The sequence below is a fragment of the Lepidochelys olivacea genome, assembly GCF_965140295.1.
Source record: "Lepidochelys olivacea isolate rLepOli2 genome assembly, chromosome: 10".
In the NCBI taxonomy this organism is placed as follows: domain Eukaryota; kingdom Metazoa; phylum Chordata; order Testudines; family Cheloniidae; genus Lepidochelys; species Lepidochelys olivacea.
The window spans coordinates 81,153,372-81,172,472 of NC_140420.1; the positions used below are offsets into that span (position 1 = coordinate 81,153,372).

General features: G+C 45.9%; 1 protein-coding gene across 2 annotated transcripts in view; it reads left to right on the forward strand.

The window, feature by feature from the left end:
• The window catches only part of MAP2K5 (mitogen-activated protein kinase kinase 5), a 212,626-nt gene extending 199,194 nt beyond the window's left edge, over window positions 1-13,432 (forward strand). For both annotated transcript variants that reach the window (XM_084641235.1, XM_084641236.1), the window contains one exon: window positions 11,874-13,432. In XM_084641235.1, the coding sequence (XP_084497361.1) occupies window positions 11,874-11,978 (105 nt within the window). In that variant the 3' untranslated portion in view covers window positions 11,979-13,432. The remainder of the gene's footprint in view (window positions 1-11,873) is intronic.
• The last annotated feature ends 5,669 nt before the right edge of the window (window positions 13,433-19,101 follow it).

A 19,101-nucleotide genomic window follows, 5' to 3' on the forward strand; every position in this document is an offset into this window, starting at 1 on the left:
CAGAGTGGTGGGAGATACCACTCCCTTCCCTTTCCTGGATCACTTCCTACCAGTTCTCCAAACGTAGCAGTCCCTGTGGCATCAAGGTCTTCAGCTCCCGGCGCTCCCACAGCTGCCAGTCTCTGGTCCCACTTCCTGGCCCCTCGGCTCCCTCCCTTACGAGTCACCACTGCTCCTGGGCTGGAGCCTCCGCTGAGCGTCCTCCTTCCTCAGCCACCAGCCCTGACTGAGGAGCTCCGCAGGCTTTTATACTTGACTCCCTGTTGGAGCATGCCCAGGAGAGCCTCAGGGGCGTGGCTTCCTCTGCCAGCAGGGAATGGTTAACTCTCTCAGTCCCAGTGCGGGGCCAGTCCGCCCCATCACAGCCCCCAAGCAGATAACTCCAGATCGTCCTGTGACTGCAAAACTGTTCACTGCAACTGAAAATACATTTCAAGCTTCTGTACATTTAATTTTCTTCAGTGTTACCTTGTAAAACAAAGTAAACCAATAACAGAATATTTAAGTACAGCAGGTTGTGTTTGTTTTTTTGGAACATATTGCTCAATGCTAACGTGGTTTCTGTTGATGCGGGTGGTTTTTATTTGTTGCTGAAATGCACAGTGACCAGAATTCTTTAATAGTTGGCGTACTTTCTGTGGTTGTTTTTAGTTTTTCTTGAAATGATCGTGAACAGGAACAAAGGAAACTCCTCTCTTTCTAACAGCCTGGAGCGCTCTCAGAACTACGTAGACCGCCAGCACCATAGCTACAGTTCTGAACTAGTAGCTTTGAGTTTAACTTTATTCAACCTATGCCTAGTTTCTACCCCCAATTTAAAAAAACACGGTCTCCTGTTGAAGGCCCCAGTTCAGGACAGGGCACCGATAGGACGTCAGTACATGCTTAAATGCTTTCCTGAATCAGGGCCTAATTGACTCACTCGATAATCCCTGGGCCATCCATTTTGGATTATGAGAATTAGTCATCTTCGGACCCTGGATACCTAAAGACAAGGAAACAGGAGGTTAGATAGCTGAGTAGCAGCAAAATGCTGAAGATGTGTCAGAGTGGTTTTATAAAAGGGGTATTGTTAATAGTATATTAGAATGCTACCTCTGTAACCTCTGGGGTTTTTAGGAGCTTTTAAATGTTTGCCCTGATGTGTCTTTGGCTGATTAGTTAAATTCAGGTACCTTTACATATTTTGTATTTCACCTGCACTCCATGCATGATCCTGAGTAGGCAGAGGCTGTCTTTGATGGATTATTGCACTGTGTGTTACTGTTTATATATAGTTGAATCACTCTCAATGGCTCAAATCCATCCCTCCCTTTCTCCCCAGCCCAGCCCAGACAAAGTGGGTCTGATCAAGTTCGCAGGGCTTGCTGGCACTTCAAGTTTTGTCTCACTGGAAGGTAGCACAGCTGGGACTGACCAGCATAGAGTTTCCAGGTTCTGGACCCACCGGTGCAGAGTTTCCAAGGCTATGCTGTAAATAAAAGTGTCAGTGAGTGACATTAAAAAACATATAAAAGCCCAAAATAGAAGAAATTCCCACACCCAATAAAATTAAGAGGGAGTTAATGGCAGAAACATCCCTACAGTTTACGGAAAATCCCTGATAGAATGTTGTAGTTTAAAAAAACCCTAAACATTGAAAGCTCAGTCATTTCAAATTAAGGTTACTCTTGGGGTGGAAAGGAGCATGAAAATGTAGGGTTTGAGGGCTGATCTATATGGTGAGTTAGTGCACGGCAAGATGGGTGTCCGTCTACTGTGTTCTAGCTAGCCAACCACACGCTAAGTGTCTGTATGGACCCTACTGCGGTGCACTAAAAGTTCCATAGAGTGCTTTGATCTACTGCAGTCGAAATACGCTGAGCTCCTGCAATGTGGAACAACCTCCATGTCTCTGAGACACATCACAGCTGATATTTTAAACCCTGCCTACCATGCTGGCTTCCACTGCACAGTGAAAGTCGCTTAACTGCAAGGGTATCCCGGATTTGAGATGTCTTCCTCTGCAGGGAGCCTGTCTCTCGTAAAAGAGATTCATGGGAGAAGCTGACTCTTTGCTTAATAGCTTCTTTTTTATTGCACCAATGTGTGTGCTCTTCCTTGGCTATGGGTTCTTGGTTTTTCCCCCGCTAGGTCTCACTTGTGTCCTTGACCTGTGTTTTGTTACTTTGTTTGTGGTTGGCTTGTTTAAAAGGCAGGTTAGGTGGATTTAGGTTAAATTGTGTATAATGAGACTTCACCCTTTTCTCGCACCTTCTATCTAAGGATCTCAAAGTGTTTTACAAACATTAATGAATTCTATATCGCAGCACGCCTGTGACATAGGGCCAAATAACTATCCCCATTTTACACATAAGGCACAGAAAGGTTAAGTGACTTTGCAAAGGTCACACAGGAGTGGACACAGCAGAGTTGGGAATGGAAGCCAGAAGCCAAGTCTCTTGCCCTTCCCTGATTAGCCCCACAATTAAAAACCAAGAAGGAAAAATTAGTTATTTTTAAATAGTTCTGAAAATGTTCAGGTCAAAGTTCAAAGCCCAAGTATACAAGACATGTTCACTGTTTAGAAGCAGCATGTAACACAGGGAGAGGGATGCACACTCCCTTTACCTCCGTTCCGATCTGATATTGTCAAGACCAGAGCAAATGTATTTCTAACAGCCTGGGAGGGTTGAAAGAAAAGACATCATCCATACGAACTGTGCCTTACGCATCTGTGTGCTTACATGTTGTCCTCTCTTTCTCTAGACTTTCTGTAGCTTTGAACTGTGAGCCACTATGACCAAAAGATGTAACTGAAAGATCTAGAATCAAATCACCGAAAAAATCTAGTCACATTCTCTTCTCTCAGTGGGCCATTTTCTGACCAATTACTGTACAGAAGAACACATGCATCTGCACAGATGAAAGGTTGAGAGCTCCTTGACCAGTGTAGGTTGCTGGGTACAGTCTAGAATGGCTAGAGGTAAGCAGTTTAGGGATAATAATGGAATATTTGGGGAGAACATCTATTTCTGCAGCAATTGTGAAGAATAAACTCAGGAAGAGTGGTTGAAAGGGCAGATAGCAGCTGCACACCATTTCCAAGGCCTTAAATTAAGGGCTTGCAATATGAACCCTTGTGCAAAGCACTGAAAATCTGAGGCGTGGAAAGCAAGTTATTTGAACTGTTTAATTTAAATTTGAAACCTGAAATCACACAGGAGTCATGTTTAAGTCTCTGGTTTGAAGCCACTGTGGTCATTAAGGAGCAGATCCTCAACTGAGGTGTGGAATTACACCAGCTGGAGATCTGGCCTTCAGTTTCAGACAGTTACAGCAGTTCCACAGTTTTAGTTGAAGGCACTCTCAATCTAAAGTCTCTGTGTAAAAGAGAACATTGACTAATAAGTAGAGAAGGGGATGGACCAGGATACCTGGGTTCTGTTTCACCTCTGCTTCACTGCAGGGAAAATGGGATTTAAGTGCTGCCTAGGCATTGTGCTTGCCCTTTGCACACGGATGAATTTCACTCTGTTTACTTTGGGCCAATCGCTGTGCTGCGGCCTATGCAGAATGAGTCCCTGGTTCACAGGAAAACATTCAGTTACTTAATGTTTGTAAAGTACTTTGAGATTCTCAGAAAATGCCATAGACGTGTGAAGTATTCCCACTGTTTTATTTTCCCCAAAGTACCTTTGTAGGCTGAAATGGTGGAAGTTTAATCGCAGCTTCAGAAGTTTGAAGAAAATTCCTTCCGCCATTTTAGCCATTATCCACCCATGAGGAGCGGGCAGGAAGATGAGATTTTCGCACCTTGAGAAAACTCTGCTCTGCTCACTTAAAAGCAACGTGGATTTAAAAGTTCTGACTTGGCCTGGATGTAGTGAACTATGCGTTCAGCAAGGAGGACTCAAACTTTGAAAAACTGTTTAAGAGAAAAAGTCCTTTACAGATGGCAGCGGTTAGGCATACAGCAGCTGCTCTTTTCCTCAGCACTTGAAACTACACACAGTTTATGGCCATCCAGCAGTAGTCACACACTTGGCTCCTACATCAACCCTCCTTAAAAATGGCATCTGCAAGAGCCCAGCACACTTGGCTGCCTTTCTGCCAGCCCTCCAAGAACCTGCCATTTCAAATATTCCTTCCCGTCCATCTCTGAGCACAACCTCAGAGCAAGTCCAGTTTGTGTGATTTAATGGTTCTTCTTCGAGTGCTTGCTCACGTCCATTCCATTGGAGGTGTGTGTGCTCGGCACGTGCCAGAAGTTTTTCCCTCAGTGGTATCCAGCTCTGGCACCATCTGGAATGGCGCATGTATGTGCCGGCATAGGGGGCACCAGCGGCTCCCCCCTCCCTCTGTTCCTTCCTACTGCCAGTGATGGTGCAGGAACGTCTCCTTGCCTCGGCAAGCTTTCCTTCTCAACTGTGCCTCGCTGTGAATTCTCTTGTAGATAGTTCTTAGAAGATTTGAATAGTGTATTAGTTCCCTTAGCATATGAGTTAGAAATAGTTAGTTAGTCCCCTGCGGGACAGCCTAGGGATGGGGCATGCCCCAGTCCCCAGGCTTTAGGCCTTGTGACTGCTACAAAAAATCTATGCCAGTCAGTGATCCCCACCAAAGCTGTCTTAAGTGTTTGGGGGAGACCCACATGAGCAACAAGTGTCACATTTGTAAGAGTTTCAAGTCGCAAACCAAAGAGGAGTGGGACATTCGACTAAGAGCGCTCCTTATGGAGTCGGCCCTGGCACCTGCCTCGGAGCCGGCCAGATCGGACTCCACTCCAAGCACCGCAGCTTCGGTGCAGAGCACACCGCCAGCGCTGGCCTCCGACCGGCGCCGATCCCCATCCCCAGTACCGGCAGAGAGAGGCCAGGAAAGGGCATTCTCCGGGAAGGAGAGAGCCAGAGGAGAGCAAAGACCTGCATGGGGCAGCTCTTCCCCTCTGAACGGTGGCCAGGCTTCCACACCAGTTGAGCTGTTGAGCACCCTTTGTGACCTGCCCACCACCCCAGGAAGTGGAAGAGGTACTCGGCATCTGGCAGTGCCGTCCATACCAGAGGCCTTTCAGGCCACTAAGGACATATTGTCCCTTCCAGTGCCACCCACGCCAGCCAGCGAGGTGCTCCGTTCGAGGGGTAAACCTGCTCTGGGACCTTTCCAGCAATCCCCAGGAGTGCCCCACCAGCGCTCACCAGAGCAGTGCCACCATCTTATCTGTCAGAGTTCCCAGTGTCGTTCCCCAGTTTCTAGGCAACGTTCCTTAGGATCCCAGCATCGTTCGCCAGCTGTCTGGCGCACACCTATGGAGGTGCATTGCCAGTCCCTGGAGTCCTGGCACTGGTTCCTGGAGTGGCGGGATAGATCTCCAAGTGCACGGCACCGCTCCAAAGAGTCCAGACACTGGTCCCCAGAGTCCCGTCACCCGCTCGCCAATATGGATCCCCACGGGCAAAGTGTCGATCCCCTGTACTGGGACGTCGATCCTCTTGCTCCCAATCCACGGAGCGGCACAGCTCTCAAAGCGTGAGGTGTCGATAGCCGGGTCACCAGAGGTGTGGCACTGGGATTTGTCTTCCTGGTACAGGTCACCGGCAGAGACCCATGGAGAGGGCCAACAGGATTCCGGTAGACAGGCAGCATTGGCACCGTCCTGATCCCCCAGACCTGTCTCCGCATCCCCAGGTGCAGAAAATGAGAAGGAAGATCTACCAGCAGGCAGGGCCACCCACTGGGAGCATCGACATTCCCAGCAGGAGCACAAGTGCCCACATATCCCCAAAGTCAATGGCCAGCTTCCTGGCAGCTATGGAACCGCTGGGGTTTTCCCCAACCATCACAGGGGCACCGATCAGTGTCAGGGACATCTGCGAAACAGTCGGCAATAGTCTCCCGCCAGCCCCTGGACTAGGAAGCAGAGTCTGATCAAGGTCCTTAGGGTCAGCCAGTCCCAGCTGTGGCTCCCCTGGCAGAGGCCACGGAGGTGGCAGACCCACCATCACACATCTCCTTATCCTCTTCACCCGATAAGGTGATAGCGGGGCCTTCCCACACGGTCCCCCAGGATGATATAAAAGCCCACCAGGAGCTTCTTAAGAGGGTGGCTTAGAACCTGGGGTTAGAGGCCGAGGAGTTGGCAGAACCTGCCGACTCCCTGTTTGATATTTTGAGCGCAGCAGCTCCCTCCATAGTGGCATTACCTGTCCACGAGGGAGTGGTAAAGCTGAGCAAAGCCTTGTGGCAAACTCCCTCTTCCCTGCCCCCCATTTCCAAGCAGGTGGAGAGACGGGATTACGTGCCTGCTAAGGGATTTGAATATCTATATACACACCCTGCTCCTAGCTCACTGGTGGTATTGGCAGCCAATGAGCATGATAGGAAGGGCCAACCAGGATCAACCCTTAAGAATAAGGAGGTGAAGAGGCTCGATCTCTTTGGCAGAAAATTTTATTCAATGGCCAGCCTACAGTTAAGAGTGGCCAACAATCAGGCCCTCCTAGGCAGCTATGACTTTAACATCTGGCAGTCCATGGCCAAGTTTGCACACTTGCTGCCAGATGAGCCCAGGCAGGAGTTCCTGGCTATTCTGAATGAGGGCAGAGCTGTGGCCAGGGCAGTCCTCTAAGTGGCCTCAGATGTGATGGACTCCGTGGCTCGGACCATGGCTTCGACCATTTCCATGAGGCATGAATCCTGGCTGCAGTCATCGGGCCTGTCAGTGGAGGTCCAGCAGTCCATCCAGGACCTCCCTTTTGATGGCCTGGCGCTCTTCACAGAACAGACAGACAGCAAGTTACATGGCCGGAAAGACACTAGGGCTACCTTGTGCTCACTGGGCCTCTACATGCCAGCTCCCGCGAGAAAGCGGTTCAAACTGCAGCACTCCCACAGGTTCGGGGGCCAATCCTGAGCAGAGCCCTTCCACAGAAAGGGTAGGAGCTACAAGCACCAGCAAGGCCAATAGCCAGCCGCCTCAGCTCCCTCGAGCTCTACCAGCAACCATCGGGGTAATAAGCAGGCATTTTGAGGGTATGCTTGAGGGCGACGTTCCAGCCAGTGTCCTGGATCCAGTACCCCTGTTTTTTTCCGATCGTTTGTCTCCCTTGCTCCCTGCCTGGGCCTCTATAACACCAGACCAGTGGGTCCTCAGCACGGTAGCAGGGGGGTACACCCTCCAGTTTATTTCTACCCCTCCCTCTCGCACGCCCCCCCCGTCCCCCTTCAGGGACCTTTCTCACGAGCATCTGCTCACTCAGGAGGTGTAGGGCCTTCTGCGAGTGGGAGCTGTGGAGGAAGTCCCTCTGCACTTGAGGCGGGAAGGATTTTACTCCTTTTATTTTTTGATCCCACAGGCCAAAGGGGGGCTACCTGTGGAGCCTTAATAAGTATCTCAAGAAGTTAAAATTCCGCATGGTCTCCCTGCCCTCCATCATTCCTTCCCTGGATCCGGGAGACTGGTACTCCGCCCTCGACGTTAAAGACACTTACCTTCAAATATCAATCTGTCGTGGACACAGAAGGTTCCTACGTTTCATAGGTGGGACCACCCACTACCAATGCGCAGTGCTCCCCTTTGGCCTAGCAACGGTGCCACGGCTTGAAAGCGTAATGAAAGGTTTGAACTGATCTCCACAACCTGCAGACCTGCCATCAAGTGATAGCCAGTCTCCAAGACAAATCTGGAGGCTTTTTAACAGGCAGTATATTGTAGGCACCTGATAAATAAAGAAATACAAAAACAAGGGTGTGGACACTACTTTCATGAACAGTTAGGTTTACAATGGTGATTCGCATTAGGAGTGCAACTTCTAGTTTATTCAGACTAAAGGACAAAATTCTTCCCTGGGATAGTTGCTGTGGAATGCAGTTAAATCATGGGGGAAAATGCCTTAGAAGGGTGCACCTGGGCTGTATAATCTAGAAGAGGCATTCATTGCCTCGTAAGCAGCACTGTGCTTGGCCTATGTGACATAGTCCTTGTGCTAGGAGGCTGTGTCTGAGACCTTCCTAACTACTGGTTTTTGCTAGCAAAGTTAGGCCAGCTGATGAGTATGGGAGATAACTTTGTTGAAACCATTCATAAAGCTATTTGAGATTCAGTAGCAGCTTGGCCATGAAAAGTGACCTGAGTGGGGTTGTCAATGGTAAAACTACCTGCTAGGTCTGGTCTCTCTAGGTATAGGGATATAGACAAGAAGGCATAGAGTATCAGTCCGCAGAAACTGATGTTGATGCTGTTAAGTGAACAGGTAAACGTCTCTCTTAACTAGTTCCAAAATGTGCTGCATTTTCATGCCTGCGGGGTATTGACTTTACATTTCCCTTTTATTAATGTTCTCCTACCTCCTCATCTGATCATTGTTAGAGGGTGGGCACACTTGCTCTCTCCTGGCCCCTACCTGCTTGTCCCACTTTTGTATCCACCTGCTCCTGCTAGTCATGTCCTTTCCCCTTTACCGATTACACCTCCATCTTCTCTTGAGGAGTTTGTGGACCATGTTGCCTCAGCCCTCGCCATTTTAATTGTGGAAATTGGCCCTCTGAGAATGAAGGAAATGAGAGCTGGCTCCCACTGACTATTGATGAAATTAGCTTGATTATGCAGTGTCTTTGTCTGTCTTCTTGCTCTGTTGTTTCACACTTTCACACTTTCCCCAGAAGCGTATAGCAAAGCTCAAACTGCGAGCGCACTCCTCAGAAATTCAGGCCCAGCAGGGTGCTGGCTTCCTACCCTTTAGGAGCCTGTATCTGGCCATGTGCACAACTCAGGGGGATTAAGCTATGAACTCTGTCTGTTCCCCACCACCAGCCGTGGCCTCTGTGCTCCTGATAGATTTTCCTCAGCCAGCATGTGAAGCTGGTTCAAAGGTCCCTGAGTTCAGCAGAACCTGACCTGACCCTGACCGCAAAGTGGCAGTATGCCCAAGGTGAGCCATGCTGCCCTCCTCCTGGTATGTCTCCTGCCTCCCTCCGACAGTCCCCAGAGGACTGGTACCAGCTGTGAACGGGAATATCACACTCCGTGTAGGGAGAGCTGCTCTTCACGGTCAGAGCTTGGGTCGTGCCAGCTGTTCTTCTGCCCCCTTTTTCCTAGGACCCGCCTGAGTTTCCAGAAAATATGTGGAGCTGCTGGAACGTGGCCCGTTGGCCGCAGTTTCCAGATGGCTGGTGGGTCTAACTGGAGCTGCTGTGTTTTCTTTCTCGTCTGCATCTGGCCCGAATCTGCATCTGGCCCATGCTATATAGGATCAAAGAAACTCCGTCTCCAGGGCTGTCAGTTGGACACCTCTCCCCAGCACTAAAAATTCACTTCAGGGAAACAAGCTTTGCATACTTCTGGGGTTAGTTGTTGACATCGCCGTCCGTGTCCCCGTCCCCAAGGCCAGGTTCTGTCATGCTCCGTGTCGTCACTCACTTTCCTGAAGTGCCCAATTCCTTGAGCAAAGAGGCTGCTTCCATCCCATCCAAAATGGTTACATTGGGAAGGTGGTTGAGATCGGAGCGGCTGGTACGCGGGAACTGCCAGAAGGGCTCTCGGCACATTTCATTCTTTTATTAAGTTTAGCCTAGCTTCTGATCGGCTCATAGCCTTAAAACTGCTCTGACGAGCAGCAGCATATTGCTTATCCTCCGTATTGTCTGTCGAGACTGGGCATATTTTATTCTTGTAGCTTTTGACGTTGTTGGCCCTGACCTTTGGAGTGTTTTACTGCTTTTGCCTGGTGCTGTTAGCATCAGCAGCATACGGTTTATCCCAGGGCTTCCTCATGATCCATCGTAGCCCAAGTTACTCCCCGGTTTCCCCAAACACCCTATTAGACCCTTTCTTGTTCTCAGTGTGCCTCCTGCCATTAAGCAAAACTGTTCATGTCTGTGCTTGGCACTGTCCTGTGTACACTGATGGCTTCCACAAGTACTTCTCACTCCCTGCAGATTTCGTGATAGGTATCTCTGGATTAGACAGTTGTTGTTTTCAAGGTTTCTTGGATTAATATGGTGTAAAACTGAGCTGCTCTTGATTGATTCAGTGCAGAGGTTTTCATTTTGGTGGTTTTGTCTGGCAGTTATTCTCTCTTTCATTTGTGCATGTGGGATACTGGATTTCTGTGGATTTGTATTCATTTGAGAGGCACAGTAAGATTGTTAGCTACCACCTCCAGAAATGTCACCGGATTGAGACCTGAGCAGCCTAGGCTGGCAGCTGAACTCTTAGTCCACGTTTGTCTTTCATCCTGAAGTGCTCTTGCAGTTTATTTGCGGCTCCCCTGGATACAATTCTTCAGTGTCTGCAGCAGCTACCGACTTCACAGGTTAGACTGCACTGTGGATGTAAGTTCTTCCATCACCCCCTTCAGTAGCTTCTGATAAAGCTGGGGGTTGATATTTTAAGGTTTTCTTTGTTATACTTATATGAGCTTTTCATTCCTTTGGCAACAGGTCGCTCCCCTTCATTCAACCTCCAAATGACTTGAATCCATTGTATGTGTGTTCAGACCTCAGCTTATACATTGTGTTCTGCAAACTGTCTTCCTTTGTGTGCCAGTGGCATTTGTTCTCATGTGTGTTAGAACTTGGGACTCAATGACCAAGTCAGAATGAAAACTTACTATTTTATATTTAGATTTTATAGGGAATTTGCACAGCACCCAGAGCTAATGCATGTTCCAGGGGCTAGGTCACACAGTGAGTTAAGGCACCAGCCTTCCATGTCTATAGAGCAAGGACATGTGTAAATCATAGAATCATAGGACTGGAGGGGATCCTGAGAGGTCATCTAGTCCAGTCCCCTCCACTCAAGGCAGGACTAAGTATTCTCTAGACCGTCCCTGACAGGTGTTTGTCCAACCTGCTCTTAAAAATCCCCAATGATGGAGATTCCACAACCTCCTTAGGCAATTTACTCCAGTGCTTAACCATCCTGACAGGAAGTTTTTCCTAATGTCCAACCTAAATCTCCCTTGCTGCAATTTAAGCCCATTGCTTCTTGTCCTATCCTCAGAGGTTAAGAACAATTCTTCTCCCTCCTCCTTGTAACAACCTTTTATGTACCCAAAAACTGTGATCATGTCCCATCTGTCTTCTCTTCTCCAGACTAAACAAACCCAATATTTTCAATCTTCCCTCATAGGTCATGTTTTCCAGACCTTTATTAATTTTTGTTGCTCTTCTCTGGACTCGCTCCAATTTGTCCACATCTTTCCTGAAATGTGGTGCCCAGAACTGGACACAATACTCTGGTTGAGGCCTAATCAGCACAGAGTAGAGCGGAAGAATGACTTCTCGTTTCTTGCTTATGACACTCCCGCTAATACATCCCAGAATGATGTTCGCTTTTTTTGCAACAGCATTACGCTGTTGACTCATATTTAGCTTATGATCCACTGTGACCCCCAGATCCCTTTCCGCAGTACTCCTTCCTAGGCAGTCTTGTCTTTTAGATTGTAAGCTCTTTGGGGCAGAGACTCATTTTAACTCATGCCTAGCACAATGGGGCCCAACCTGGCTGAGGCCGCTAGGCACTCCCACAGTATAAATATTAAAAAAATAATAAACTAAAAATCTCTCTCCCTACTACAAGAATGTATATCCTGTACCACAGCAAGACGAGAGGCTGTAAGAGCAAAGAAAAATAATCAGGCAGTGCTTGCATGCAGACCTACTCAGACACTGGGAGAAAAGATGGGACATTCATTAGCAGTGTCTCGTTATTAGATTTGACTGGAAAAAGCTGTTCCCATGGTATGTTTATATTGTTCTAGGAACATTTCCAAAACTACGAAACTAACAAGATTCTGATTTATTTTTTGGGAAATTTAAAAGAAAAAAGTTTACTTGGAAAAGCAAAGAGACTCGACTAGTGCAGCTAAATCTGTTTCTCTCCCATTTCCCAGGGTCACCCATTCATCATGCAGTACAATGATGGGAATGCTGAAGTTGTCTCCATGTGGGTGTGCAGGATGCTGGAGGAGAGGCGGTCTCACCAGGGCCCTCAGTGAGCAGCAATGAATCACAACAGGGGTGAGGTGAAAGAGAACCGGGACTAGCAAAAGGAAAACCAGTCCCACGTCGCACTGTCAAGAGAGATGGCATATTCCACAGAAAAAATATTTTTAGAAGCATCAACAAAACCTTTCGGGATATTTGCTGCTGCTTTTTCTGACTTTAGGGCATTTTCTCCACACATTTCCTTTGTTGCTGACTGGTTTAATGTCCTCAAATTGTCTTCAGTCAAACTGTACACGGCCTTAAAGCATCTATAGTGTATATATATATTTTTTGTTATTGAGTGTACTGTATATTTCTTGGCTCCAGGCTATTTTTTAACCCTTAATCTTTTGCTATTGTAAAAATGACACATTGACTGTACAAAGAAGTTTCTACGCAAGTGTAGACTGTCTTTGGCCGCAGACATCAAGGATGTGTTCGGGGGGGGGGGGCGTTTAACTGTATTTGTTTAATAAAACACGAAGCTGGCATTCGCCATCCTTATGACAGGTGAAGGTGTCATCTTGGAAGAGTAAAAATACCACAAGTGTATCAACAGTGGGGCCATGAAAATGTCATGGATTTTATTTGTGGCTATTGCAGGGTAAAAACTCCGACACGGGATCAAATCCTGCCTTTGAAGGTACTTGGAACCATACTTGTATCCCTGGGCAACTTGAGCTGTTAGGGTTTTTTATACGATTAACACGCTGTATCTCTACGGGGTAGTTTCCAGTAATCGGCCCCCTCTAGTCTTAAATGTCCCAAGTCATAAGGCTTCAATCACCTCCCCTGGGAAATTGTATCCTAACCTAAAGTTTATTCCTCGGTGTAGATCCTGTTGCAAGCCATAATCCAAACACTGTCTTTTCCACACCCCAGGTCAGCTCCTTCCCCGTTTCCTGATACCCCAGCCCGCTCTGCCCCATCCCCACCAGAACAGTGTCCCCAAACCCAGCAACTGCACTCTCTCTCCAGAAATTGAGAGGGAGTTTGCAAGGGCTAGAAGAAAGGGTCAGTGTTGTGGTCTGGGAAGGTAGGGCAGAGCCTGCTGGAGCGTGTTTTGATTGGGACAGGAAGTTTTGGCGGAGTGGGCGCCTGAAGAAGTCTTGTGCTGAGGGAGGTGGAGTCCCCTTGCAGCACTGACTCCTAGTAATGGACACCCCATCACTTGGGACATTTAACAGGAGGCTGATCAAACCATTGGGAAATGTCCTGAACAATCCCGCACTGGGCCCCAGCGGGCTGGAGAAAAACCAAGGAGTTCTAAGAGCCTTGTGTCGCCCTCTTACCGAACATATGAACATGAAGTGTTTTGTTTGTATTAGACTGGTCATGGATATATTGGCGTTGTTCTAACAGGTTAAAAATTGGGAAACCAAAAAAAAATTGCCTTTAGTCCACTTTAATGTATTATAAGGTTACTGGGAGATCTTTTGAATAAATAATATAAGCAAATAGACTATTTCATGAGTGGTGGTGGTGTGTAGAAATCCTGTAAAGCAGAGGATAAGCTGGGAATCCGGCATAAACTCTTTGGTGTAATTGACAACACACAAGCTGCTTGCTGATAGACGTAAACTTGAGGCATTCAGCACCATTCAGGTGTCTCCTGTCCTGCCATTTTGCTTTAAAAGCATTTCTTGGCATTCCTGAAAATGTACAGAAATGGTAATTAACTCCTCTTTTCCTTTCTTCATCCCTTTCCTAGACGGCAACATTTGAATATTGTTATTCTAGTATCCTAGTAGCTCCTAGCAGACCCAGGCTGGATCCTGCTGTGTTAGGCGCTATACAAAAAAGTGATGAAAACACAGGCCCTGCCACAGCGAGCTGACAACCTGGGTTTCTGACAAGATCCAACAGCAATGTGTGGGTTGGGTGGACAAGATATTAAAATTAGCACCTCAGAGTTTTGCATAATAATATAGGCTTGGCAGAATTCTATTTTTATTTTTTATAATTTTGACAGACGCTGATCTTTTTAAGCATTTTTTTTTCTATTTAAATTTTCACATTGCAGTATATTATGAGTTGTCAGACTCTGGTGGGGATCTGACAATAGTTACTAAATGACAGTAGATGCTGAGATTCAAAACGTTGTTAAAGTTTTATAACCATTTGTCAAGGTTCCTCCCCCACTCTGAACTCTAGGGTACAGATGTGGGGACCTGCATGAAAAACGTCCTAAGCTTATCTTTACCAGCTTAGGTCAAAACTTCCCCAAGGTACAAAATATTCCACCCGTTGTCCTTGGACTGGCCGCTACCACCACCAAACTAATACTGGTTACTGGGGAAGAGCTGTTTGGACGCGTCCTTCCCCCCAAAATACTTCCCAAAACCTTGCACCCCACTTCCTGGATAAGGTTTGGTAAAAAGCCTCACCAATTTGCCTAGGTGACTACAGACCCAGACCCTTGGATCTTAAGAACAATGAACAATCCTCCCAACACTTGCACCCCCCCTTTCCTGGGAAATGTTGGAATAAAAGCCTCACCAATTTGCATAGGTGACCACAGACCCAAACCCTTGGATCTGAGAACAATGAAAAAGCATTCAGTTTTCTTACAAGAAGACTTTTAATAAAAATAGAAGTAAATAGAAATAAAGAAATCCCCCCTGTAAAATCAGGATGGTAGATATCTTACAGGGTAATTAGATTCAAAAACATAGAGAACCCCTCTAGGCAAAACCTTAGGTTACAAAAAAGATACACAGACAGAAATAGTTATTCTATTCAGCACAATTCTTTTCTCAGCCATTTAAAGAAATCATAATCTAACACATACCTAGCTAGATTACTTACTAAAAGTTCTAAGACTCCATTCCTGGTCTATCCCTGGTAAAAACCAGCATATAGACAGACACACAGACCCTTTGTTTCTCTCCCTCCTCCCAGCTTTTGAAAGTATCTTGTCTCCTCATTGGTCATTTTGGTCAGGTGCCAGCGAGGTTACCTTTAGCTTCTTAACCCTTTACAGGTGAGAGGAGCTTTCCCCTGGCCAGGAGGGATTTCAAAGGGGTTTACCCTTCCCTTTATATTTATGACACCATTAAATCACAAATTGTCAGCATCACGTGTCAAAATGTACAAAGGAAATGGCCTGACCTCACACTCCACTGACTTCTCCAGCAACTTTTTTCTTTCTTTGCCTAGGGGTAAATTTCTATGATTGGTGGAAATGTATTTTCGTAGGTCTGTGTGTGTACAGTGCATTGGATGTTTGTTAACATTTACCAATGATAATCTAATCTTTTCAACCGCAATAATACGCCGTATCCTCAGATTGCCACATGACTGTCCGTTGTCAAATGGGAAAGTTCATTGTTACATGAAATGTTCTGTAGACATCAGGCAGCAGTCGGTCTTTGTATAGACCTAGTACAAATATGGTATATTATGCCCTACTTTTTCATTACTACTATTTAAAGAACAAAAGCTATCAAGCTGACTGTTACCTCAAAGGAAAGCTGAATAATTACAGTACATATAGTGTGGGCTTCTTATGACTAGGGTTCCAGTTTACATTTTCACAACAGATTGGCTCATCTTTAATCAATCTTTATATTAAAATGCTAGTTATAAAAACACACACGCACACTCTGTTCACATTAATGCATAGAGAAGGCTCTTAAAAGAAGGACGCGGAGTGTTTTATTATAATAAATTAAGCATGTAAGCTGGCGTTTTCTTGTGTTAAAACTAAAATGTCACTAAAGGAACTGAAGTGGATAATAATAGATGAAGCCCCTTGTAGTGAAAAATTTCTGTTGAACAATTGCAAATCCTAAATGTTACTTTGGAGGTAGTCTGGAAAATACTTTGTTTCCTTCCTTGGAGGTGTCATTTATCTTGTTTTGAAGTATAGAGATTGCAGGCATGAACTTATAGACTAAAGTTTGTCTTAATTGCTCCGGTGTCACAACCTCCCTGGCAGATAACAGCACAATGAATGAGTCAATGTGACCAATACCTTCAGGTCCCTTTTCTAAAGTGAGACAAATTCCTTTCCTTTAAGCCAACCAGCCTGTAGGCAGCTCTTTCGTTTATTTATCTCCCAACAGTTTACATGAGCTTGCTCTGGATAAAAAGTCTCTCTCAGATTTAGTTAAAAAGTCAGTAAAAACAAGGCTTTTTCTCTTGCTTTCGTCTGGGGGTGGGGAGGATTTCAACCTGCACATTCATACTTCTGATATTAACTGATGTAACTTTGAAGAGTCTCATCCTTAACCCTGACAGATAGTGTTATGTTTCTTTGAGATTTGTCATTAGCCTTGCAGTCTTTCTGATTATACTTAATCAACCTGACAATAATTGTGGAAGTTTTGGATCATGGTCGTCTTTCCCTCTCCAGATCCTTGAATTCATTGTTTCTACAATAACATGGGGGACTGAAATCGATGCAAGAAATTGGTAAGAGTATATGAAACCACTCACTTATGAGACACTACTTCCCGTCTGACCCACTGTGGGCAGTGGCTGAAAGCTGTCCCCATCCAGTGGCTGTGGAGTGGCCTATAGGAAAGGAGTAAAGTCCTCAGAGAGACACGTCCACTTCACAAAGTACCACCACAACTGATCTCTGTAGAGATACCCAGGATTGAATAGGCATAGGGACTTGATTCCCCTCTCACCTTAATGATGGGCCCTCTAGATTACGACAGAGAAAGTATGGCCTAGTGGTTATGGTGTTAGCTAGAACGCCAATGACCTGGGTTCTATTCCCTGCTCTACCTCAGACTTTGTGAGACTGGGCAAGTACGTAAGCCATGTCTACACTACAACCTCTGTAGCTGTAGGGCTCTAATGTAGATGCTTCCTACATCAATAGAGTGGGGGGTTTCTGTTGATGTAGTTAATCGATCTCTGCGAGAGGCAGTAGCTAGATCACCAGAAGAATCCTTCCATCAACTGAGCAGCATCTACGCCGGGTGTTAGGTCAATCTAACGATGGCGCTCAGAATGCAACATTTTTCACAGCCTTGAGCAATGTAGTTAGGCTGCTCTAAGTCTTAGGTGTAGACCAGGCCTGAGTGTCTCTGTGCCTCGGTTCCCCCTCAGTAAAAAGGGGGAGAACAGTGCTTCCCTGTTCCTGTTGTGAAGATATATCCATTAACCACGGTGAGGCCCTCAGGTACTACAGCACCATGTAACTCGCCTAGACAGAAGGAACGAGGCACGTTCTCAGCACTGAGGGAAATTTGGGCTGCTGCTATATTTGTTCTATTAAACTGAGAATGAAATCCAGTCTCTGGCACTTCTCACAATACATAATTAGAAATTACTTTGATATTCCTGCTGCTAAGCAAATTAGCCCAAAGCAGCAACGCCTTCAAAACTTCTATTTAACTTCATCTCTCCCTCCACTCTTATGAAAAGGAGATGACGAACATGCAATTAGCTTTCCCTGCTCTCATCCCTGTCAGGTGGGCTCAAAATGTTGGATGTTCTAAGGCAGTGATTCTCAAACTTTTGTACTGGTGACCCCTTTCACACAGCAAGCCTCTGAGTGTGACCCCCCCCTTATAAATTAAAAACACTTTTTAATATATTTAACACCATTATAAATGCTGGAGGTGAAGCAGGATTTGGGGTGGAGGCTGGCAGCTCCTGACCCCCCATGTAAGAACCTCATGACCCCCTGAGGGGTCCTGACCCCCAGTTTGAGAACCCCCATTCTAAGGGTTAAGGCTTAATGGCATTAAGCATGTAAATCTAGGAGTTCTGAGACTCCAGTTCTGCACCTTTTCATTCCTGCCATAACTTTATGAAACCTGGATTGTGCCATGAGTTCCAAATTAAAAGAGATCAGTCATCTGAAAGCAGAAACGCTTGGAACAAGTTAGACACCATCACAGCCTCCAGCAGTTCATCCCTCTCCTCAGAAGGTACCAAGATAGTCCATCAGAAGTAATCTAAAGAATTAAGAGAACTCCTACGGCACGTGTGTGCACCGGTTTCTCACACAACCATAGGAAAAAAGGAAATGGCATCAAGGTGCTTATCCCACAAATGACTTAATCAGGATTTCAACAGAAAACCTGCATCAGTTTCATTCAGGTATATATACCTCGTATCCCTAGAATATCAACCCAAACATACCATTCCATCCATAGCTTGTTGCTGTTAAAACCAGTTGAAAGTGAGAGAAAAAATTTCATCTATATAATATAGCTAATTCCACATATATAATATATTCCACCTATCTATCTCCAGGAAAAGAGACAGTAGTAGAAGTTTTTACTCTTTTTTAATCAGACTTTCAAATGTTATGTTTTTTTCATACCAGCTGCAGTCATCACCAGTCAGAGCTAATCCTCTGAGGGGAACCAGCATTAGTTTTATCTTAAATGCATTGATATTTGCAGTACAGAATTAGAAAATACTTTTGTTTCTTGTATTCCTTAACAAACCCTGTCCTGCTGTCGGTTTTCCAAAGGCAAAGTGTCATTCTTTGTTTGCTCACTAATAGCTTGCAAGGCTCTTTGTGCGTGTGTTTACTGGCAAAGAAAACAGAATTGGGGAAATACACCAAGCCGTGTTTTCACAAGTGCAGGATCTCCACCTGCCAGAGAAATGCCCCTCTTCTAGTTCCTATGCTCACTTTTTCTTAAATGACAAGTAACCACCAATAATGTGCTAGCATTAATAACTGAGCAGTCACTAAAAAAAAGTCACTGCTGAGCTTTTCAGCCTTAGCATGCAGTCTCTGACATTAAGAGGTTTAAAAAACTGGAAAACTGAGTCTGGTATTAAAGTATCTATTTTCTGAACGCTGTTGCATAGCCTTCCTCCAGGGCGAGGTAACCTGTAAACCCACAAAGGAAGAGAAATTGATCTTGGGACCTTTTACTTCTTTATGATGGGAAAAGGAGACCTGGAATGTTTGAAACAAAATCTGCTTGGCTTTATACATTAGGGATTTGGGCCTTGTCTCCACTCAGCAATGGCCTTGTCTCCATTGATCGTAGGCAATGGTGGAAGCACTCATGTAGTCAGGGCTCAGATAGTGTCAGAGCAGGGTTAGAAAACATGGTGACTGGAATGCCTGAACCCTGTCTACATGGCAGCTTTCACTATTACTCCCAAGTCTGTGCTGTATAGACCCAGTAGTTGCTAGTGTGGACACGC